At 42.4% G+C, this 24,596-nt stretch overlaps 1 protein-coding gene across 9 annotated transcripts in view; it reads left to right on the top strand.

The window, feature by feature from the left end:
- The window catches only part of FMR1 (FMRP translational regulator 1), a 63,478-nt gene that overhangs the window by 35,249 nt on the left and 3,633 nt on the right, over positions 1 to 24,596 (top strand). For 3 of the 9 annotated variants that reach the window (XM_038747625.1, XM_038747626.1, XM_038747629.1), the window contains exons 6-16: positions 4,233 to 4,326; positions 4,413 to 4,529; positions 9,636 to 9,806; positions 9,903 to 9,981; positions 12,666 to 12,775; positions 13,448 to 13,582; positions 14,214 to 14,276; positions 18,824 to 18,910; positions 20,139 to 20,334; positions 21,850 to 22,029; positions 24,461 to 24,543. In XM_038747625.1, coding sequence (XP_038603553.1) covers positions 4,233 to 4,326; positions 4,413 to 4,529; positions 9,636 to 9,806; positions 9,903 to 9,981; positions 12,666 to 12,775; positions 13,448 to 13,582; positions 14,214 to 14,276; positions 18,824 to 18,910; positions 20,139 to 20,334; positions 21,850 to 22,029; positions 24,461 to 24,543 — 1,315 coding nt within the window. The remainder of the gene's footprint in view (positions 1 to 4,232; positions 4,327 to 4,412; positions 4,530 to 9,635; positions 9,807 to 9,902; positions 9,982 to 12,665; positions 12,776 to 13,447; positions 13,583 to 14,213; positions 14,277 to 18,823; positions 18,911 to 20,138; positions 20,335 to 21,849; positions 22,030 to 24,460; positions 24,544 to 24,596) is intronic. The other 6 variants (XM_038747630.1, XM_038747632.1, XM_038747627.1 and 3 more) reach the window with 3 other exon arrangements.

The following is a 24,596-nucleotide window of genomic DNA, read 5'->3' on the forward strand; positions in this document are numbered from 1 at the left end:
TCTAAAGTCCTAGTCACTAGATCATGGAAATCAGTATTTCTCATATTAGTTGCCACCCTTTGCATGACACAGTATGGAATTGGTGGACCAATCTCTCCCAGCCTAGACTAAACTGGCAGAGCAAATTCCAGGCCCTTACCTGATAAACTCCAAAGATTCTCTCTCTAATATTTAGTGAAGTGACAGAAGCAAGCTCTGTTCACTTCAAGTTTATCCTTTCCTGCCTTAACTCAGCCTTCTCTGCCAGACAAAACTATTTCTCCTCCCTTATTGACACCCATGCCCATCATCCCCGCCAGCTCTTCCGTACATTCAACTCCCTTCTCAGGCCCCCGGTTCCTCCCCCTCCTCCTTCCCTCACCCCCAACGATCTGGCCTCCTACTTCATTAACAAAATTAAATCCATCAGGTCCGACCTTCCCAAAGTCACTTCCCCCGCCCTTCTCCAGCCCCCCGGCTCTCAACACTCTCTGCTACTCTCCCATCCTTCCCAGCAGTATCCTCAGAGGAACTCTCCTCCCTCCTCTCAAGTGCTACTCCGGCCACCTGTGCTTCTGACCCCATTCCCTCTCATCTCATGAAATCTTTCGCTCCGTCCCTTCTCCCCTCCTTAACTTCCATCTTCAACCGCTCACTCTCCACTGGTTCCTTCCCCTCTGCCTTCAAACATGCCCATGTCTCTCCCATCCTAAAAAAACCCTCTCTTGACCCCACCTCACCTTCTAGTTATCGCCCCATCTCCCTCCTACCATTCCTTTCCAAACTCCTTGAACGAGTTGTCTACACGCTGTGCCTCGAATTCCTCAACACCAACTCTCTAATCGACCTGCTCCAGTCTGGCTTCCGTCCCCTACATTCCACGGAAACTGCCCTCTCAAAGGTCACCAATGACCTCCTGCTTGCCAAATCCAACGGCTCTTACTCTATCCTAATGCTCCTCGACCTCTCAGCTGCCTTCGACACTGTGGACCACCCCCTTCTCCTCAACACGGTATCCGACCTTGGCTTCACAGACTCCGTCCTCTCCTGGTTCTCCTCTTATCTCTCTGGTCGTTCATTCTCAGTCTCTTTTGCAGGCTCCTCCTCCCCCTCCCATCCCCTTACTGTGGGGGTTCCCCAAGGTTCAGTGCTTGGTCCCCTTCTGTTCTCGATCTACACTCACTCCCTTGGTGACCTCATTGGCTCCCATGGCTTCAACTGTCATCTCTACGCTGATGACACCCAGATCTACATCTCTGCCCCTGCTCTCTCCCCCTCTCTCCAGGCTCGCATCTCCTCCTGCCTTCAGGACATCTCCATCTGGATGTCTGCCCGCCACCTAAAACTCAACATGTCCAAGACTGAACTCCTTGTCTTCCCTCCCAAACCCTGCCCTCTCCCTGACTTTCCCATCTCTGTTGATGGCACTACCATCCTTCCCGTCTCACAAGCCCGCAACCTTGGTGTCATCCTCGACTCCGCTCTCTCGTTCACCCCTCACATCCAAGCCGTCACCAAAACCTGCCGGTCTCAGCTCCGCAACATTGCCAAGATCCGCCCTTTCCTCTCCATCCAAACCGCTACCCTGCTCGTTCAAGCTCTCGTCCTATCCCGTCTGGACTACTGCATCAGCCTTCTCTCTGATCTCCCATCCTCGTGTCTCTCCCCACGTCAATCCATACTTCATGCTGCTGCCCGGATTATCTTTGTCCAGAAACGCTCTGGGCATGTTACTCTCCTCCTCAAAAATCTCCAGTGGCTACCAATCAGTCTGCGCATCAGGCAGAAACTCCTCACCCTGGGCTTCAAGGCTGTCCATCACCTCGCCCCCTCCTACCTCACCTCCCTTCTCTCCTTCTACAGCCCAGCCCGCAACCTCTGCTCCTCCGCCGCTAATCTCCTCACCGTACCTCATTCTCGCCTGTCCCGCCGTCGACCCCCGGCCCACGTCATCCCCCGGGCCTGGAATGCCCTCCCTCTGCCCATCCGCCAAGCTAGCTCTCTTCCTCCCTTCAAGGCCCTACTGAGAGCTCACCTCCTCCAGGAGGCCTTCCCAGACTGAGCCCCTTCCTTCCTCTCCCTCTCGTCCCCCTCTCCATCTCCCCCATCTTTCCTCCTTCCCTTCCCCACAGCACCTGTATATATGTACATATGTTTGTACATATTTATTACTCTATTTGTTTATCTTACTCATACATATCTAGTCTATTTATTTTATTTTGTTAGTATGTTTGGTTTTGTTCTCTGTCTCCCCCTCCTAGACTGTGAGCCCGCTGTTGGGTAGGGACTGTCTCTATGTGTTGCCGACTTGTACTCCCCAAGCGCTTAGTACAGTGCTCTGCATACAGTAAGCACTCAATAAATACGATTGATCGATTGATTGATTTTAGACTGTGAGCCCACTGTTGAGTAGGGACTGTCTCTATATGTTGCCAACTTGTACTTCCCAAGCGCTTAGGACAGTGCTCTGCACACAGTAAGCGCTCAATAAATACAATTGATTGATTGATTTTAGACTGTGAGCCCACTGCTGAGTAGGGACTGTCTCTATATGTTGCCAACTTGTACTTCCCAAGCGTTTAGTACAGTGCTCTGCACACAGTAAGCACTCAATAAGTACGATTGATTGATTGATTATATGGTAAACTCTTTGAGGGCAGGGATCATATCTACTAATTCTGTTGGATTCTCCCAAGCTCTCAATGTAGTGTGCTGCATATAGTAAGCACTGAATAAATGCCGTTGAGTGGTGAGAGGGCTGGGTCCCACCTAAACAGCCTCTGGGCTCAGTTCAGTGCCTTCTTGAAGTGGGACCCCAAATTTTCATTTGTTCACAGCACCCAAGATGTACAGAAGCCCTTTAAAGCCACATAGCAGATAAAACAATCAAGCCAACTAGTAAAATGCCAGTCTGGAAACCTTTCTACCTATAAACTATTTTAGTCTCTCCCCCACTGTCTTTGCCCTGCTAGATTTTAAGCTCCTTAAGGGCAAGGACATGTAATAACTCTATCTTCTACACAGTCTAAGTGCACAATAAAAACCAGTAACATTGGTTGGAAAGAGGAGCATTTTATATAAGGGAAAAACTAAGTTCCTGTGGATTTGATTTTTTTTGAAACTGGTCATTGTCCAGTTTATACACGTATTCCTCTCATACTTCCGTGTTCCCACACAGGATTTCACACACATACCTGTTCCTGCCAGGCTGGAAAAAGGGCATTAGCAGTTCAAACAAGCAGTTGGCCAAGGTGGACTTGACTGCAGCCAGTACTTTGTTTTTTTTTTTAATGGTGTTTGTTAAGCTTTTGTGCCAGGCACTGTACTAAGCGCTGGGGAAGATGCAAGCTAATTAGGTTGGACACAGTCCATGTACTGCATAGGGCCCATGGTGTTAATCCACATTTTACAGGTGAGGTAAGTGAGGCACAGAGAAGTTTAGTGACTTGGCCATGGTCACACAGCAGACAAGTGGCAGAGCAGAGATTAGAACCCAGGTCCTTATGACTCTCAGGCATGGATCTATCCTCTAGGCCGCACTGCTTCTGTAAGCACGAAGGACTTCTCAGATATTGACTGGATCTGGGAACTGGGAGAGGTCAGGCACCTGCAAGCAACTGCATGCTCCTGGTTTGCCCCCTCAATATTTCTTAAGGCACTTAAGAGACTCCTCAGCTTCTCTGCGTATGTTTTCCACCTCTACACTAAGCCAACCACTGAGAAGTCATTGGCCTGCTGGACCTTTAGCTCACTTATGCTAAGGGAGAGTGTATTGAGAGGAGAGCGAGTCTCAGGTAGAGGTGCCTGTGGTGGTTTCCGTGTTCTTTCTAATACCACAGATCAGTCCTTGGCTGTGTTGGGACATGGTGTGAAGCTGTCTCCAGAACCCTTTCTTTGAACACTTTACCCTCCTCTTCTCCAGCCACCTTCCCGCTCCCATCTCTCACTGTTGCTTCTCCCCGTCTATTGCATTGGGACTCCAAAATTTCCACTGTCAGCTCCGTCACGCCCACAGTTGGCACCTCTGAAGGCGAGGAAATATGCCATGCTTAATGATTTGGTTGCTGAATTTGTCCATCTTCGGGTCCCCGCCTCAGACAGTGGGAATGGTAACCCCAATTAAAATTATAAGTACGTTGAAGTCATTGCAGCCTTGATCAGTGGCATTGGTTCATGTATTTTAAATATTTAGTGTGGATTTTTCGTTGGGAAAGAAATAAGGATTTTTTTTTTGTAAACTTTTTTATTTTTAGGTGTGCCAAAGAATCAGCACATAAAGATTTCAAAAAAGCAGTGGGAGCTTTTTCTGTAACGTATGATTCTGAAAATTATCAGCTTATCATTTTGGTAAGTATTCTTAACTTTTTCTCAGTTGAAATCTATTCATTTGATACAGTATATTTACCACTTAATCTCTGCTTCTTTCAATCTAGTCAGTAAGTGAAGTAACAACGAAGCGAGCAAACATGCTGATTGATATGCACTTTCGAAGTCTTCGTACTAAGTTGTCTCTGATATTAAGGAATGAAGAAGCTAGTAAGCAACTGGAGGTATGTTCCTTTTCCTTCTTGTCATTTCAGATATATCATCATAATAATTTGTGGTGTTTAAGTGCTTACCAAGACAAAGTATCATACTAAATGCTGGGGTAGATTACAAGATAACCGTTGGTCACAGTCCCGTGGGGCTAACAGTGTAATGGACAGAGCAAACAGGTATTGAATTCCCATTTCGCAGTTGAGGAAACAGAGGCCCTGAATAAGTGACTTGCCCAAGGTCACGCAGCAGGCAGGTCCTCTAAACCCAGGTCCTCTGACTCCCAAACTTGTGCTCCTTCCACTAGGCCGTGCTTCTTCTAATCAGTGGTTAGGTATAGATCTATAATTTAGGTATTTTGGGGTATATATTTAGATATTTTGATAGATTTTTAGATCTATATTTAGATATATTGGGATGAACGTCATATGTATTTGCCGGCTTTCTCCACACTTATAAAAGTTTTCACCTTCTGAGTCATACGTAAAACTCGAAACACTGAATGGTAATGGAATTATAATACTAATAGTAGTGGTGGTATTTACTAAGCATTTGTGTGTCAAGCACTGTACTAAGCATCGGGGTAGATACAAACAGTTGTGACTCAGTTCTTGTCCCGTGTGGGGCTCACAGGCTAAATAGGAGGGAGAGCAGCTATTTCTTATGCATTTTACAGATGAGAAAATTGAGGCATAAGGAAGTTGAGTGACTAACCCAAGTTCCTGCAGCAGGCAAATGCTGGAGCCAGGATTAGAACCCAGGTCCTCCGACCCAGACCTGTTCTCTTTCCTTTAGTCCATGCTGCCTAGTGGGCAGTTAAGAATAAATGCCTAGAAATCGTTGCATTGCTTCCTATTTATGTAATAGTTGTCTTTTAAAACGTAATGTTAAGTCATGATCTAATCGGGTATACCTACTTTTCTGCTCCCTGGTCCTTCACTCACCTAAATTGGAACTGAGGTGATGACCATCCGATAGTTTGGGAAAGGCTCAGAAGCAGGTGGGAGGTCCTGAGAAAGAAGAGGTATGCAGAAGGAGAGCCTTTTTGTAAGATATATATTAATATATTTAAAAATGAAATTTGAAAGCCGGTTAGTTGGGAGGTGATTGCCTAAATATGCAAACATTCCCAATTTTTATGGATATTCATCTATCCTGGGGTAGCCATTCACAGACAGCACCAGTTTTTGTGTGGAAAATCGATGCTGCTTTGATATTTTTCTCTTTTTTGAACTGTGGTCTGGTAACTTTTTTCTCACTTGTAAAGTGGAGATCATATAAAGATCTTTATTATTTGATGTAAGTGCTTATGCTTAGACCAGTGACAATGAGTCTTGACAATGAGGGCTTGAATAAAAGAGGTTAAGAAGTAAAATTTAGTAAACCTGACATATGTCTGTTAGCTCCTCATGGGCAGGGAGCACATCTAGAATGTAGACTCATTGTGGGCAGGGATTTATTGTTATATTGTACTCTCCCAAATGATTCTCACAGTGCTCTGCACAAAGTAAACTCTTAATAACTGCGATTGAATGAATACAAAATCTGTTATATAGTACTCTCCCAAGCACTTAGTACAGTGCTCTGTACACAGTAAATGCTCAATAAATGACTGATTTTTTTTTTTTTTAACATCCCCATCACAGGAAGTATCCTGGGTAGGTTCAAAAGATGTAGGGAGCAAACTCCCCCATTGTACCCGTGAGTCAGGCAGCCATAATTGGAGTGTTAGCTTACTTTCTCATCATCTCTTAGGATCACTTGTCTTTAAATATTTTCATATTATGTCTATTGCTCCGTATCTTATTATTGTTCTTGGTAATTCTACCTTACGTTTCTAGAAAAGCTTTACGTCAGCAGCTTCATTAATCAATCAATCAATCGTATTTATTGAGCACTTACTCTGTGCAGAACACTGTACTAAGCGCTTGGGAAGTACAAGTTGGCAACATATAGAGACAGTCCCTATCCAACAGTGGTCTCCCAGTCTAAAAGGGGGAGACAGAGAACAAAACCAAACATACTAACAAAATAAAATAAATAGAATAGTAAAATGAATAGTAAAGTAAAATGAATAAATGCAGTAATAAATATGTACAAACATATATACATATATACAGGTGCTGTGGGGAAGGGAAGGAGGTAAGATGGGGGGATGGAGAAGGGGACGAGGGGGAGAGGAAGGAAGGGGCTCAGTCTGGGAAGGCCTCCTGGAGGAGGTGAACTCTCAGTAGGGCCTTGAAGGGAGGAAGAGAGCTAGCTTGGCTAATGTTGGGAGGGAGGGCATTCCAGGCCCCGGGGATGACGTGGGCTGGGGGTCGACAGCAGGACAGGTGAGAACGAGGCCTAACGGTGAGGAGATTAGCGGCGGAGGAGCGGAGGTTGCGGGCTGGGCTGGAGAAGGAGAGAAGGGAGGTGAGGTAGGAGGGGGCGAGGGGATGGATGGACAGCCTTGAAGCCCAGGGTGAGGAGTTTCTGCCTGATGCATAGGTTGATTGGTAGCCACTGGAGATTTTTGAGGAGGGGAGTAACATGCCCAGAGCGTTTCTGGACAAAGACAATCCAGGCAGCAGCATGAAGTATGGATTGAAGTGGGGAGAGACACGAGGATGGGAGATCAGAGAGAAGGCTGGTGCAGTAGTCCAGACGGGCTAGGATGAGAGCTTGAATGAGCAGGGTAGCGGTTTGGATGGAGAGGAAAGGGCGGATCTTGGCAATGTTGCGGAGCTGAGACCGGCAGGTTTTGGTGACGGCTTGGATGTGAGGGGTGAACGAGAGAGCGGAGTCGAGGATGACACCAAGGTTGCGGGCTTGTGAGACGGGAAGGATGGTAATGCCGTCAACAGAGATGGGAAAGTCAGGGAGAGGGCAGGGTTTGGGAGGGAAGACAAGGAGTTCAGTCTTGGACATGTTGAGTTTTAGGTGGCGGGGAGACATCCAGATGGAGAAGTCCTGAAGGCAGGAGGAGATGTGAGCCTGGAGAGAGGGGGAGAGAGCAGGGGCAGAGATGGAGATCTGGGTGTCATCAGCATAGAGATGATAGTTGAAGCCGTGGGAGCGAATGAGGTCACCAAGGGAGTGCGCGTAGATCGAGAACAGAAGGGGACCAAGCACTGAACCTTGGGGAACCCCCACAGTAAGGGGATGGGAGGGGGAGGAGGAGCCTGCAAAAGAGACTGAGAATGAACGACTGGAGAGATAAGAGGAGAACCAGGAGAGGACGGAGTCTGTGAAGCCGAGGTCGGCTTCATAGTAGGTGAACCCTATTGCTGTCTAATTGCAGGGTTTATTATTCATTGTATTTGGGCTGGAGAGGAAAGGAAGGCAGGGAGAGCACTTATAAACTGCAAACCACAGGAAAAGTGGACAGAGGAAAGGAATGAGACTTCATTGAAGAATAGCTATGTTGAGGCTCTGTTCTTCCTCCTAAAAAGCTTTTGCTTGCTTCTTGCCTCCTTTGGTGGTAAATCCTTTAAAGTAGAAGCCTTAGATAGCGAACATCTACCCACTGTGTATTTTTTTCTGTGGAGAATTGGATAGGATTTTGAAGCAATTAATTACTTGGTCCAAATTGTATAATGTATAGGGTACTTTTGAGATTATTTTATAATTTCTAGTTTAGGATGTACCTACTTAAAAACCTGAGCTTGGATTTGTTCCTTTTTATGGTTTATACTCAGATTTTTGCACCTTCCTTATTTATAGAGCAAAACCCCATTAAAACCCAAGATTTTAAGACATAACCAACATTCATGCAACATTTTTCCAACTGCAAAGACTTCAGTGGATGAAACATCCCTTTATTAGTGTTTTGTTTAATATCTTTTTAAAGTCTCTAGCACAAAATTATTATGCACACTGGTTCCCCTCTATCTACTGCAAAGAACTTCAGCATTTTGACTGTCATGATTTGAGTTCTCAATAAACACCATTGATTGATTGATTTCCTGTTATACTGTGCTGTCCTTCTCTTAATAGTTTCTAAGTGTTTACTGATCTTCAATTGATTATAGAGTCTCAGTTTTTCCAGGTTGTGAGGTGACTTGCTGGTGTGTAATATTCAGGTCACCCTTTGAACCTTTCTTGTAGATGGGAGTTACATTGGCTATTTTGTCACTCCTTCAGTATATTGGTGATTTGTAATGATGATTATCCAGTCTTGCTTGAAATTCTGCAACTTCCCCAGTAAGTTCCTTCAGAACTCTCAGGTAGTTGCTGTCTGGGTTAGTGTTTTATTTATGTGTATTTTTACCACTTGATCTAAGATATTTGGTGCATTTCAGTTTGATATATTTCCTCTGACCTACATCTGCGCCCCCCCCCCCCCCCAAAAAAATCAAAAAACAATTTGGGTGTGGGACAAGCATCTTCAGTGGTAAAAGCCAAATTTAAAAAAAAGAAGCTTCTTAGTTATTTTCTTTTGAGTACTGCTTTTATAACACATAATCAAGTGGTCCTGAACCATATTGCTTCTTTTGATATGTTTAAAGAGTATTTTATTATTAACCTTGGAGCCCCACATAAGGTCATCTTCAAATTCCCTTCTGGCTTATCCAGTTTCCAATTTGCACTTTCCTAGCTACTCTTTTATGAGTTTTCCTGTTCTAATTCAGGCGTTTCATTTCTTAACGTGTTAATTCTTCCTCTGATTACTTTTATAGTAAACCTTATGAAGTTTTGTTTTTTCCCCGCTAGTTATCACTGTACTAAGTGTTGGGATAGATAAAAGTTAGTCGGGACACACACAGCACCTGTCTTACATTGAGCTCATGGTCTAGAGGAGAGGGAGAATGGATATTCAATCCTCATTTTACAGAAGAGAAACCTGAGGCCAAGAGAAGTCAAGTGACTTGCCCAGGGTCACAAAGCAGGTAAATGGCAGAGTCAGGATTAGAACCCAAGTCCTCTGACACCTAAGGCTAGGCTCTTTCTACTAGGTCATGCTATGGTTACCATGTCCATTTTTAGTGGTGTTCTTCAGCCTTTTACGTCTCCTTGGTATAGACTAATTTTTAGGTACTGTATTTTTATGTCTGTGTGAGGTTTCATGGTTAAACCAAATATAAATGGTCTGATTTTTACATTATTTGTTTATTAACTTGTGTTTCATCTCTTGTCAGAGTTCCCGGCAGCTTGCCTCCAGATTCCACGAACAGTTCGTTGTACGTGAAGACCTGATGGGTCTAGCCATTGGCACTCACGGGGCCAACATTCAGCAAGCAAGGAAAGTCCCTGGAGTCACTGCTATTGATTTAGATGAAGACACCTGCACGTTTCACATTTATGGAGAGGTGAGGCCTGAATGTTGGACCGGATCTGCATCTGAGTGCTCCTTTCTTGGGGCCTGAAAAGTTCTCCTTCTTGTAATGGTCGTTTTCATTCCGTAGGATCAAGATGCAGTGAAGAAAGCTAGAAGTTACCTTGAGTTTGCTGAAGATGTAATACAAGTTCCGAGGAACTTAGTAGGTATGTCAATTTTCAAGTGGCTTAAAATGTTTTGTATGTCAGATGACAATGAAAATTTAACATGGGGATCTTTCAAGGTAAAAGGAAGAGAAGGAAGTTAAGTAGGAAGTTAATCAGTTTTTAGCTTTGTTATGATAGTGTCCCTTAAGATACAGCAGGCCTTTATTAGAACCGTTTGCTTGTTTGGAGAAGCACCATGGAAAACGGGGAAGAGCACAGGGCTGGAAATTGGAGAACCTGAGTTTTAATTCCAGAACCAATCAGTCAAGCAGTGATGTATCTTGAATGCCTTCTGGGTGTAGGACACTCTAATAAGTGCTTGAGAGACTATAAAATACCATAAAGGTGGTAGACATAATTCCCTGCTCATAAAAGATCTTACTGCGTGACCTTGAACAAGTTATTTAACTTCCGTGCCTCGGCTTCCTGGTCTGCAAAAGGTGGATGAAAGATCTATTCTCCCTCCCTCTACACGCACTGTGAGCTCCGTATGGGGCAGGGCCTTTGTATTCTCTGATTATCTTGTATCTACCCCAGCTCTTAGTATAGTGCTTGGCACATAGTTAATTCTTAACCAATACCAAAATCAATTTTCGTATTAGACTCGCTGACCCTTAAGTCATCTCAGAACATTTTCCACTTCAAAATTGGAAGGGTAAATCCTGTGAGGCAGATTAGTAGAGTCAGTGCTGAGAGGTTGCATCCTCTCCATTCATCCTAAGGCTCATGAATTTTTGTCGTAAAATATTTCTTCAGGGAGATCATGTAAAAAATAATAATAGCATTTGTTAAATGTTTATTATGTATCAGGTTCTTTTGTTAGCGCTAGGGTAAATTCAAGTTAATCGTGTCAGACGTGGGACTCACAGTCTGAGTAGGAAGGAGAACAGGTTTTGAATCCCTGTTTGACAAATGAGGAAACTGAGGCATAGAGAAGTTGTGACTTGACCAAGGTCTCACAACAGGCAGGTGGTGAAGCAGGGATTAGAACCCAGGTCCTCTGACACCCAGGCCCGTGCTTTTTCCGCTAGGCCATGCTGCACCTTAACTACTCCTCTTAAATTTTATTCAAATTCTTGTATTCTGCCAAGGGTTTGCACTCTCTTAATTATTAATCTGGTAAATTGTTTGGTGGGGGATCATCATAGAGTGCTTAGTATGCCGGTAGCCTGTCTCTGAAGACCCCCTCTAGACCGTCAGCTCGTTGTGGGCGGGGAATTATTATTACTGTTAATTGCATTTATTGAGCGCTTACTGTGTGCAAAGCACTGTACTAAGCGCTTGGGAGAGGACAGCATAGCGTCAGACGCATTTCCTGCCCTCAACGAGCTCGCAGTTTAGAAGGGGAGGCGTCTACCGGTTCTGTGAGCAGAGGACCCAGGGCTCCTCTCACTGTGCAACCCTTCTGTTGGTTGAAGAGTTAAAACCACTCTCGGCCAGGGATATTTATTGAGCGCCTACCGTGCCCCCAGCGCTGTGCCGAGCACTTGGGAGCATCCCCTAGAGTTAATGGATAACCCCGCCCTCATGAAGCCCTCAGTCTAACGTGGGCAGGGGATGTGTCTGTTTACTGCTTCGTCGTCCTCTTCCAAGCGCTTAGTACAGTGCCCTGGACTCAGTAAGTGCTCAGTAAACGGCATGGATGGACTGACAGGTGTGTTCCCGGGTTTCCCCGGTCAGGAGGACCTCCCGGGCTCTGGAATCCCGGACACGCTCCCATGGGCAGACAAGTCCAGCCTCCCTCACTTTCCCCACCTCCCCATCTCCCCAGCCACCCCGCAGAAAGTCCTTCCCGCTGTCTGATCCCGATCCCTCCTGCTGCAGTCAGTCCTAAACCCCATCCAGTGTAGCTCAATGGAAGGAGCCCGGGCTTGGGAGTCATGGGTTCATATCCTGGCTCGGCCGCTTGTCAGCTGTGTGACTTTGGGCAAGTCACTTCACTTCTCCGTGCCTCAGTTACCTCATCTGGGGATTAAGAGTGTGAGCCCCACATGGGACAACCTGATCACCTTGTATCCTCCCCAGCGCTTAGAACAGTGCTTTGCACATAGTAAGCGCTTAACAAATACCATCATCATTATTACTATTATTATTAGCTGTGAAGTTAGTCACACCTGTCCCCAAAGTCTCACTCTTTTCCAGTTGACCCATTCAGAAATTCATTTTGTTACTTGAACCCAGTGAATGTTGTTGTAGAGAATCAGCGTGGCCTAGAGGAAAGAGCACAGGCCTGGGAGTGAGAGGACTTGCCTACTGTGTGACATTGGGCAAGTCAGTCAACTTCTCTGTGCCTCAGTTACTTCTGTAAAATGGGGATAAATCAGTGCTATTTATTGAGCACTTACTTTTTGCAGAGCTCTCTACTAAGCACTTGGGACAGTATGGTATAACAAAGTCAGAAGATACATCCCCTCTCCACAACGTGCTTACTGTCTGGAGGGGGAGGCAGGCATTAAATAAGTAAATAACTTATATTGGGAGCTCCATGTGGGACCTGGACCCCGTAGCCTCAATAGGGTTTTAAGGGTATTTGGCAGTAAATTGGGTTTTGAGTTTTGTAGTTTTTATTTCAGTAATTGAATCTCAGTACCCCATTGTGGTAGGGCACACCTTCAGATGAGTGATACGTGATTTGATTTTCAAGCCAATTAAAAGGTGAAATATGCTTCATGTTCTTTCTTTAGGAAAAGTGATAGGAAAAAATGGAAAACTGATTCAGGAGATAGTGGACAAATCAGGTGTTGTGAGAGTGAGAATTGAGGCCGAAAATGATAAAAATATTCCACAAGAAGAGGTATGTTAACCTAAAAATGGCTATATGTATTGTAAGGTTAAAATCTATTGCCATACACTTTATATTCATTTAATAATGTAGTGTAAAACTTGGATGTACAGGTAAATCCCATATGCATTTAATCTTGATTTTTATTTTGGCAGGGAAGAGAAATCTTTAGTTAGCTTGTATGATGTATGTAATTGTATTTCCTTTTAAGTCACACTTGTGCACATTTCCTTTTGGAACAATAATACCTTTCCCAAACAGATATCTTTTTATATTAAAAATCTCTAAAAATCTGTTTCATTGTCATTATGTTATATTTAAAGACTGGAATGTAATGAAAAATGCTTGTGGTGAAATTTTTCTTGGGTCCAATATAGGGCCACTCTTTTAAGGTAATTACGGAGGAAGAAAGATAAACTTTCCTTTTATAAAGATGTCTTTGCCTTAGACCGTCTCAATCTGCATGTCAAAAATTCAGTTTAAAATTCACGCCGTTTGGTCTGTCTCTTGTTCAGTTAGTTATGTAATATGTTTACTTCTGTATTGAGGTGTACTGCTTGTTGAAATACACAGACACTTGAGGCAAATCGGGACATTGATGTAATATTAGAATTAAAGAAGGTCTTGAAAATTGGTCCTTTTTCTCTTTCTCTCTCTCTCTCCTCTTTTTTTTTTTTCGCAAAGGAAATTATACCACAAAATTCCCTATCTTCCAATAATTCAAGGGGTGGACCTAAACCCGCTGAAGCAAAGAAACTCTTAGATTTAAAGGAAAGCAGCACCCATTTTTCTCAGCCCAGCAGTACAAAAGTCCAAAGGGTAAGAAATATTTGTCACGTTAAATTAAATTAAAAGTGCCTCGATTCAAGTTCAATTCACAATGGTTGTTTCAGATTTAATCTGTTTAAGGAAAAGAGGCTTACAGGCTTTTCTACTGGGCCCTGTGCTGTTCAGTTCCTTTTTCCAGTCTGATCAATAGCTTTTGAACTGTCCCAACATGGAAAAATACATATTTCACAGTGACAAATTTTCTTACCTGTGACTGCTGGGTTTAGCTTAATGGGCACTGTTTTCTTTTGAGGCTAGAGAGTGTCCAGTATTAATGAGTGCTTTGTGCAGTTGACTGTACTAAGCGCCTGGGAGGTAGCAGTAGTTAGTTGACATGAGCCCTTTCATCAAGGAGCTTACAGTCTCATAGAGGAGGCTCATCTGGCTTAATAGGAAGAGCATCCTGCACTTGTACACATAAGTAAATACTTGAAACGCAACAATAAATACCTATAACCATATTTACAAACTGGTTTAGGTTACCTTTTCTTTAATCCGACAGAAGAGTTGAAAATGGCCTGGCAGGCTTTTTTCCTCCCCTCCATCAAATGTTCAGATTTCTGTATTTCATTTGTTCTAGTTAATGATATCACTAACACTTGCATTCCTTACACTGCTTTAGGTGTTAGTGGTTTCATCAACTGTAGCAGGGGAATCACAGAAACCTGAAATCAAGCCTTGGCAGGTAGGAAAAATTGCTTAATTTTTGTTTTTAAAATGCTAGTCATCACTGAAGGGATAAAAGATCCGGATTTAGAAAAGCAAAGTATTGGGGAGGCATTTTTATGAGTACAATTCTCACAAGAAAATGATTTTTTTTTTAAAAGTTTTAAAGTGTGAAATGGAGCCCAGATTCACTTCCATTCTTCACTCCAGTCTCTAGGTCAGCATTAGTTTCTATTAACATATTTTTGAGAGTACAACAGAATTCTAATTAATTGTGACTAAAGCTATCCAAACAAGTCGGATATGTGCCTGGCAGCTAAAGTAGTTTCATTCATGGCTGCTTTCTTGTCGATCTATGGTTATCTAATTATATTTCTCTTAGAGGCAGTGATTGCCGGTGAAGGGAGGTAGGAATGAACCATTTTTTGAAACAAACATTTGACCACTTTTGTGTCCTTATCCAAATTAGCTTTGTTTTATATAACTGATTTGACTATACCTTCAGTGCCCTTCAGATTAAATGATGCCTTTGGGCACTATGTTTCTTCAAGATTTGTCATATGTACAACTCTTAACTTCTCACCAATCCAAGGAGAATGATTTACTATCTCTCTTCCTCTGGAAGAGATGATTTTAAGACTAGCTTTTATTTGTGCCTTTCCCTTCTTTGAATATTCGAAGTTACTAAATTTACTACTAGTCTTAACTTCAATTGACGGGTAGCATGGCCTAGTGGAAATAGCACAGACTTTGGAGTCGAATCACCAGCTCGCCATGAACTTGCTGTGTGACCTTGAGCAAAAGTTGTAAATTTCTCCAGGAACCACCAAAAAAGCTTTTGAATCTTGTTTCACCATCCCTTATCGTCTCTGTACTTCAGTTTTTTAATCTGCAAACTGGGGATTCAATCCCTGTTCTACCTCCAATTTAGACTGTGAGCCCCATGTGGGACCTGATTATCTTCTACCTCTCACAGTACAGTTTGTTAGTACAGTGCTTGGCACGTAGTAAGCACTTTAATATTGTTGTTACTATTTTGCCAAAGCTTTCTAAATTTCAAGCATCAGTTAACAAGAATAGTGTTTGAAAATTCAATGAATGTCCTTTTTAATGTCATTGAATTTGGGGGTTTGATAAATTTGGGAGCTGGCAGCACTTAGAACAGTGCTTTGCACATAGTAAGTGCTTAACAAATGTTGTTAGTATTATAATTATAATTATAATTATTATTATTATTAGGTTACTTATCCAGCCACTCCTCCTTCATGAGAACCAGAACTATTTGTATTTCATTATTTGAGGACATTTTCCTTTTTCCCCATGCCTTACATTCCACCTTCCACCCAACCTCCGTTGTCTTTCTCTTTTCCCCCATCCTTCGATGTCTTCCCCTCCCCTGTCAATATCTGATCAATAGATAGACAAGCAGCAAACATTACAGGATATCTTCATTAAACAAACCTTCTCATTTATTCAAGGAACCCTTAGAATTGAAGTCAACCTAGGCCCTTTGAAGTAAATGTTGAGAAAGCAGAATTTCCTGAAGTTTTGGATCCCCACTAGAGCATTAAAAAAAAAAACTGTAGAGAAAGTTTGTTGTGGGTATTTTTGAATTTTTTGAGTTATTTTTACAAAATAAAATCATTGAAATATTTTTGTTCACAAGGAAAGAACTAAGTCGCAAACAGTTTGTTCTTGTGTTTTTGTGTCTTATTGAAAGGAGTGGGTTTGGTAGTCAGATTTGATGTCTGATCAGATCTGCCACTTGTCTGCTGTGATGTCGATTAGGTCATTTAATTTCTCTGTGCCTCAGTTTCCTCATCTGGAAAATGGAGAGCCCATTTCCATGGGGAAAAGGCCTGTGTCCAGTCTGTTCATCTTTCATCTGCCCCATCATCAATCGTATTTATTGAGTGTTTACTATGTGCAGAGCACTGTACTAAGCACTTGGGAAGTACAAATTGGCAACATATAGAGACAGTCCCTACCCAACAGTGGGCTCACAGTCTAAAAGGGGGAGACAGAGAACAAAACCAAAGATACTAACAAAATAAAATAAATAGAATAGATACGTACAAGTAAAATAAATAAATAAATAAATAGATCGTAAGGGCTTAATAAGTAGCATCATTATTATCATTTTATTAAGATAAGTCTGAGGAAGTTGATCGATCGATTTGAAGTGGCATTGACAACCTAGTCCAATCAGCAGTTTTCTCAGGGTACCATAAATCAATTATGTACGCATTTGAATTTCGTCATAACTAAGGGTAAACTCATTCAGGAATAGGCCTGGTCCAATTTTTGATTTTTCAGCCGATGACTGTATACCTTTGTAAATCATTCAGGCCCTTGTTCTCCATTAGTAATCAAAAAGATGGCTTTATAAAGTTTTTCAAGTCTAGGTAGCATTAGGATTTTATACTCAGCTGACAGTCAGGAAGTCATTTCCGAAGAGGATTCTTTGACACTGTTGAATTACTTGATGTAAGTAAAGCTATTTAAATCTGGGAATAGGGCTTAAGACCATTTTGCTAGTTGTGTTCTCATCCCATTTTCCTAAGGAAGAGATTTCAGTTCTCTTTTAGAAAAAAAGTTCTATCAAATGTGTCCAGTTTTTAGTAACAAAAGACTTATACTTGTAGTCAAAGCATTGGGTGAATAGGGCTATTTTCTCAATTAGGATAAACAACCTCTTGGTAGTAGATTGGTTACTGTTGTTTTATCCGTGATTTGAGGTTGAGAAAATTTGTTTGATACTTTTTAAAATTTCTTCAGAAAGCATCAGAAACCACCAAAAAAGCTTTTGAATCTTGCTTTGCTATCACTGGGTTGGGAAGTGCATCCCGACCATTGCTAAATAAAATCTTTGAACGAGACAGAGTTCAGTGTCCTGTCTAGGAAATCAACATCTGTCCTTTTGTCAAATTCAACTTAATCCAATGCCTAAACGTATTGAGCAAAATTATGATCACTGTGAATGTTGTGGTCATGTTGTGTTTTGGTCTTTGGTTCTGCCTCAAGGTGAAAAGTGTGTTTATTAAGTAACCTGAGCTCATTCATTCATTGTCATTTATTGAGCACTTACTGTGTGCAAAGCACTGTACTAAGTGCTTGGAAAGTACAATTTGGTGACATATAGAGACAGTCATACCCAACAACGGGCTCATAGTCTAGAAGGGGGAGACGGACAGCAAAACAAAACAAGTAGACAGGTGTCAATACCCTCACAATAAATAGAATTATAGATGTGTACACACCATTAATAAAATAGAGCAATAAATATGTACAAATATACACAAGTGCTGTGGGGAGGGGAAGAAGTTAGGACAGAGGGAGGAAGTGGTGATGGGGAAGGGAGAAGGAGCAGAGGATAAGGGAGGGGTGAATTTCGTGAATTCTGTGAGCATATATTACTGGAGATACTTTTTATATGGAACACATGTACTTCTTTGTCCTCCATTTCTTTTGACTCTTCTTACTGCAATACCCTGTCTCGTCCTACTTTCCTTCATCTCATTTGCCAATGTTCCACCCTGGTCATTGGAAATCAGTTAATTATTTCTACCATCACTCCCTTCTAGACTCTGAGCCCATTGTTGGGTAAGGATTGTCTCTATCTGCCGATCTGTACTTTCCAAGCACTTAGTACAGTGCTCTGCCCACAGTAAGCGCTAAATAATTATGATCGGATGAATATAATTTTCTCCTTTTTTTTTCTTTTTTTTCATGGAACTGGATTCATACAGGCAGTACAATCTACTTTTACCGTTCGAATATCCAATTTTCCCATAATCTGGAATAGCCTTCTTGCAGGGCCTAGTTTTAAGGGTAACACCATGTCTGCCATGTGCTTCTGCCCAAGAGTTTCTTCTGTCACCATGTTGCACTGTACCGAGACACACACATTGTCATAAGAACAGTCCCTAATGTTGCCTGTTTTCTGCCAAAATACTTACTGAAAACATGTGTGTTCTAAGAATTGAATGTGCTTTTTGGTACTTTAAAGCCTCATTTGTTACCCGTTTTTATTGTGCACTTTGAAATTAGTAAATAATGCATTCTAACATTGTATCTAGATTGAACAAGAGTGAATGTAATCTACATAAACAAAAAAATCCTGGTTATTTGGAGGTATAAATTGAAAATGGGATTGTAATAATAACTTGTTTACATTCGATACAGACTAGTGAATCTGTTACTGGAAGCACTTAATTACCACTAGCGTTGGCACACATCCCAGTTCCAAATGAAAATGAAAGCACCCCCAAAATAGGAATAAAACAGTGCTACATACTCAACCTAAAGTTAATATGGAGGACTGGCTACGCCAGGGAACAAATTCATTCATTGTATCGTATTTATTGAGCGCTTACTGCGTGCTTATCCCAACATTTTAGGTGGTTACTGATTCAGTGTTCTAACAGTCAAAATTCACCTAATGTATAAATCGTAGTGGCTTGTCTATAATTTGTCGGTTACTTTAGCTGCATTTTAATGAAGCTTTGCCTTAAAGTTGAAACTTTGGAAAAAAAAAAACACGTGTTGCTTTAATTTGTTTTTCAGGGAATGGTACCATTTGTTTTTGTGGGAACGAAGGACAGCATCACCAACGCAACTGTTCTTTTGGATTATCACCTTAACTATTTAAAGGTAAAAACCCAAATGTTTCATAATGGAAGGCATTTGATACTATAAAAATTAGAGATTCTACAGTGGCTTTTATTATTTAATAATCAGAAGAATTTCACGCCTTGCGGATTTATCTACGCCTAGGTGTACAGTGGTGTTCAGTCTGCTTCCTTATAGCACAAACTTCTTGAGAGCGAGGACCTCGTGTCTTGTTCTTGCTTTTGAAATTACCCGTAGAGCCCAACTAAGGACTTGGGACAGTGCTTAATGAATATTAAGCAGTTACCCCTTTCTGAACACGTTATAGAGGTTTCTCATTTTCTTAAGCACCAGATGTCATCATCTTCAAGATCTGGTACCCTGATCATGCTGGTTACCCCAGACCTCCTAATCCCCCTTATATTTCTTTCTTCTGTTATGTCTATGTCTTCCTCCTTCCCCGACAAACTTTGCCTATCTGAAACAAGGCACTCTCTACTTCCTCCTTAATTAAATTGTTGTAGTCTTGTGTCCATATTCTTTGTGGCTCAGATTCATTGGACAGTGATGCAGCAGTGCCCCAGAAGATATCTGTAACCGATCCAAGTCATTAATATTAGTAGTAGGGTTGAGCTGATATGGAGCATCTGGGCCCAGTGTCTTCTGGACTACATCTAGAAGGCATAGAAATCACGGGGTTGGTTTGGGGATTGCGGTGAATTAAATGGCCTTTTGACTTGCTGTTTTCATTACCTCTCATTTTAGCTTCTACCTTTTGTAGATGGTGATGGGGTAAATTAGGTGGAGGGGAGTATTTCAGAGTGAAGATGAAGTGTTTGGCCTTGGACACGTTCGAATCTGTTTGAATCTCAAACAATTTACTGGTTTCTCTTCTTTTTCAGTCCTTTACTGATTTATTCATAATCCCATTCAAGGCTTAACCTTTAAGCCATGTATTTTGTAGATAACTCCAGGGATATTTTTCTTTCCAAGAAAGCTGGGTGGCTAGAGAAACTAACCCTAGGTATCCAGGTCAGGAGACTAGGATTCTGGCTTTATCAGCAGTTAACTGGCAGCCATAAGTTCTTTGAAGAAGACTGTTCCCATCAATTTTTCGAGTCGGGTTGTTGCCCACGTGTTAGGTATTGTTCATATTAGAAATGTGCATATGAGTGTACCAGAAAACTTTAGACTGTAATGAGGAATACTGAATAAGAGAATTATCTGACAGAAATTGTTTTAAAATCTGTCTTGTGTGTCTTTTCAACAGGAAGTAGATCAACTCCGTTTGGAAAGGTTGCAAATTGATGAGCAATTGAGGCAGATTGGAGCCAGTTCTAGACCTCCTCCAAATCGTACAGATAAGGATAAAGGATACATGACCGACGATGGGCCGGGACTTGGGCGCGGGAGCCGACCTTACCGAAATAGAGGGCATGGAAGGCGTGGTCCTGGCTATGCTTCAGGTATTGAATTAATCGTTTTCTTCACTCCTCATAGCCATTTCTTGTATTGGTGACACCTGATTAGAAGGTGGGTGCTTTTCAAGGCTACTCTTGGCCTTGGCACTTTAAAACTTTAAAAAGGAAAATAACGATGATGAAGTCTTCAGATGTGGATGTGGAGTCTCTTGTCCAAAAGTCTGTCTCCCTGAGACTCCATGATGGAAACCTACACTAAGGAATTGACTATAATGCTAAGTGGTTTGTGCAGCATCTCTTCACTCTGTCTTCCCAGCCAGTTATGTTCCTCTTTAGGTGAGGCTGTAAGGAGGGAGTAGATGGGTAGGAGTGTAGTATGTACGGAGGTTTTGTTATGTCCGGGCCCCATTTACACCTGAGTGACCACAACATAGTGCCTGGACACCGTCATGGTGCCATGACATGGAAGGCAGTTGGTAGCTGCTGAATTCTCTGCCCAGATTAGCCTGCTATTTTTCAAGATTCCTTCTGGGCCTGTCTGCCACACAGGACATCCTAGGTGGCTCTTTGGTCAGAGACTTTCATCTCTCTTGACCTGATAATAGTAGTAATAATAATAATACTAGTATCAAGCACTTATGTGCCAACCACCAAGTTAAGATTTGGGGTTGATAAAATGCAGTCAGGTCACACGGGGCTCACTTTGTACAGTGCTTGGCACATTGTAAGCACTTAAAAAACACCCCAATTATTAGTAGTAGTATGATTTGGTAAAGGAATTAGGGAAGGGCATTCCTCGTGTAGGGGAATGGTTTTTGCAGTGGAACAGAGGCAGATGAGTTGGGTGTTGGGCAGTAGCAATTTTCTTGGCTGGGGCAGAGCCAACCCATTGGGAATGTATTGGGAGATCAAGGGAGTTAGGTGAAGTGAAATTTTGAATTTAGTTTTAAAGGTCATAAAAAAAACCCCACTGTTAAACTTCTGTGTACTTTGAAAAAGTCTTGTTAAATTTGAATAAAGATAAATTGCTGTTTTTGTAAGAGACTAATTTTAAGTTGTAGTAAGTCTCAAGATGCACTCCGTTTTGGGGTTTTTTTTTGTTGTTTTGTTTTAAACATGGTATTTGCACTTACTATATGCCAGGCATTGTACTAAGCACTGGGGTAGGTACAGATTAATCAGGTTGGACATAGTCCATGTCCCTTATGGGACTCACAGTCAATCCCCATTTTGCAGTTGAGGCCACTGAGGCACGGAGAAGTTAAGTGATTTGCCCAAGGTTACATAGCAGAAAAGTGGTGGAGCTGGGGGGGATTAGAACCCAGACCCTCCTGACTCTCAAGCTGACTCTCTATCCACTAGGCCTCGCTGATTCTCAGCCTGTTCAAACCAGAATTAAAACTGTAATGTTTTGGTACAAAAAGTAAGAATCTGTGTTCTTTTACTCCGGATACGAGTTTTCTGTTCAATTCTGGGGGAAAAAAAAATTATCTTTGTGTTAACTCTATGCCTTAGAAAAATGAAATCAGCCAATTATGTATAACTTTTAACTCTTGCTAGGGACTAACTCTGAAGCATCAAATGCTTCTGAAACAGAATCTGACCACCGAGATGAACTTAGTGACTGGTCATTAGCCCCAGCAGAGGAAGAAAGGGACAATTACCTACGCAGAGGAGATGGGCGAAGACGTGGAGGTGGTGCACGTGGCCAAGGAGGAAGGGGTCGTGGAGGTTTTAAAGGTAATAAGACTTTGATTAGGAAAGGAGCAAGGGAAAATGAAACCATCTGAGCCGTTTTTTGGTAGAAGAATCTTCCTGGACCCTGAGACTGGTCAAAGTACATAGCTCTGTTTGATTGATTGATGGAAAGACTTAGCATTCAGTCTGATTAGTGGAGAGGTTAGGGTTGACCTGCCTTTCTGGTTCATTCAATCCCAAGCATTAAGCACTTGGGGAGCTCAATACAAAAGAATTGGTAGACGTGTTCCCTCCCCACAAGGAGCCTACAGTCTAGAGGGGTAGACAGGCATTAAAATAAAGTGGGGGATGGAGAAATAATAGTGAGTGTATAAGAATATTCCCATCAGTAGAGTGGAGTTGGGGGGAGTAGCAACATGCGTAAGGGATACGCTGCCAATCAATCAATCAATCGTATTTATTGAGCGCTTACTGTGTGCAGAGCACTGTACTAAGTGCTTGGGAAGTACAAGTTGGCAACATCTAGAGACGGTCCCTACCCAGCAGTGGGCTCACAGTTGTGTGCAGAGCCGGTTGATGCGTGGAAGAGGCTCGATAGGGGAAATAAAGGGCTTAGTCTGTGAAGGCGTATTGGAGTTGTGATTTTTTTTAGGAGGGTTTTGAAGATGGGGAGAGTGGTGGATTGTCGGATGAAGAGGGAGTTCCAGGCCTGAGGGAGAATGTAGGCGAGGGGTCGGTGGTGGGAGAGATGAGATCGAGATAGAGAGTAGCCTGGTGCTCGAGGAGTGGAGTGTGGTGGTTGAGTTACTGTAGATCAGTTAGGATAGGAGGGAGAGAGCTGATTGAGTACCTTAAAGCTACCGATAACAGAGTTCCTGTTGGTTGCCGGAGGCTTTTGAGTGGGGAGTTGAGGCCCAAACGATTTTTCAGAAAAATGAACCGGGCAGCAGAATGAAGTACGGACTGGAGTGGGGAGAGAGAGGATGCAGGGGAAGCCAGCGAGGAGGCTGCAGCAGTGGGAAACGATGCGTCCTTCGATCCTCGTGGTATCAGGCCGGATGGAGAGGAAAGGGCAGGTTTTAGAAATTTTGGAGATGCTGTGAAGGTAGCAACCCACAGGATTTCGTGATGGATTGAATGTGTGGATTGAATGAGACATGGTCGAGGATATTGCCAGGGTAATGGGCTTGTGAGACAGGGAGGAAGATGGTGCTGTCTGCAAACCTAATTAGCGTCAAATCCAGCTTCCAAGTATCGTTTCTTAAGCCTTTTCTCCAGGTGGTCTATGAATTTCATGTGAAGTAAATCCTAACTAGATGCCTAGTAATTAACGTTGAATCAGCATTAAAAATAATTTCTCCATTGAACTTTCCCTGTCATTTTTTTTCTGTCTGTATTTACTATTTCTCTGGTAGTTCTAAAATGAAGGGCAACCTGACACCCTCAGCACTACCTACAGATATAAAGGCAAGACTGTACCGTACCAAAGCTCACAGTTGCAGCTTGTTTTGCAGAGGAAGAATTGCTCGTGAATCCCACCCCCAGCACATGAACCATGAGGCTGTTTCCCGACTCCGTCAAATGGGCCACTTGTGCCACTACTTCTCTAAATAGGATTCTTGCGCTTTATTTTGGGCCATATCCTTAGCGGTTTAACTTCCGTGCGAGTGTCTGGGCCGAGGCCTGCAAGAGTAACACCAACCTAGCCCTGTTAGGACAGGACCCAGTGACCTAGCTGTTGCCATTTAGATTCAGGACAGTTACTCGGCCTCTTCGCCCTTATTAGAACTGCCCAAAGAACCACGTGAAGATAAAATCTGAGAAATCACCCCTCTATTCTGACAATCGGCTCCATCCACCGTAGACCGTGAGCCCCCTGTGGGACAGGGACTATCTGCCCTATTTTGTACCTACCCCAGCACATGTAACGTTGTTTGAACATAGTAAGTGTTTTTAACAAATGCCAAAAATATTTAAAAAATAATATTAATAATATCCAGCGCCAAACCCTGACGTGGGTTCTGGGCAAGATGAGCACACCTTTACTGGTTATGTAAGAAATATGAGGAGTAGGTCAAAATGTTGGAGACCAAGAATTCGAAAATTGCAAGCATACTCTTTGCTTAATTCAGGAGCTGTCGGGGAGGTTGAGTGACAATATTAGTGTGTGTAACAACAGCTTTTAGTACCTGTTTCTGCTGCACTTTTAACTGGCTTCGGCTAAACTCAAAAGTAAATCTTACTTGTCCCACTCAAAATTCCTGAAATTATTTTAAAGTATACCTGGCTGTGTAAATGACTGCCCCAAGGTCCTAGAGTTGCAATACTAGTTTTTTGGCTCACCAGGTTAATTAACTAATGTGATGAAAGTGATACGTATTCAAGCAATTCGGTCAACGAGTAAAGATTGCAAAAAACTCAGCATGTACAGCTATTTCTTATCTAGTGAATCTTTTTATTTAATTCCCTTTAGGAAATGATGATCAGTCTCGATCAGATAATCGTCAGCGTAACACAAGAGATCCTAAAGGAAGAACAGCAGATGGATCACTTCAGGTAAATCTGTGTCTTGCTTTAACTCTTTGAATAAAGTTATATAATCTTTATAA

This window comes from Tachyglossus aculeatus, chromosome 6, assembly GCF_015852505.1.
Source record: "Tachyglossus aculeatus isolate mTacAcu1 chromosome 6, mTacAcu1.pri, whole genome shotgun sequence".
In the NCBI taxonomy this organism is placed as follows: Eukaryota; Metazoa; Chordata; class Mammalia; order Monotremata; family Tachyglossidae; genus Tachyglossus; species Tachyglossus aculeatus.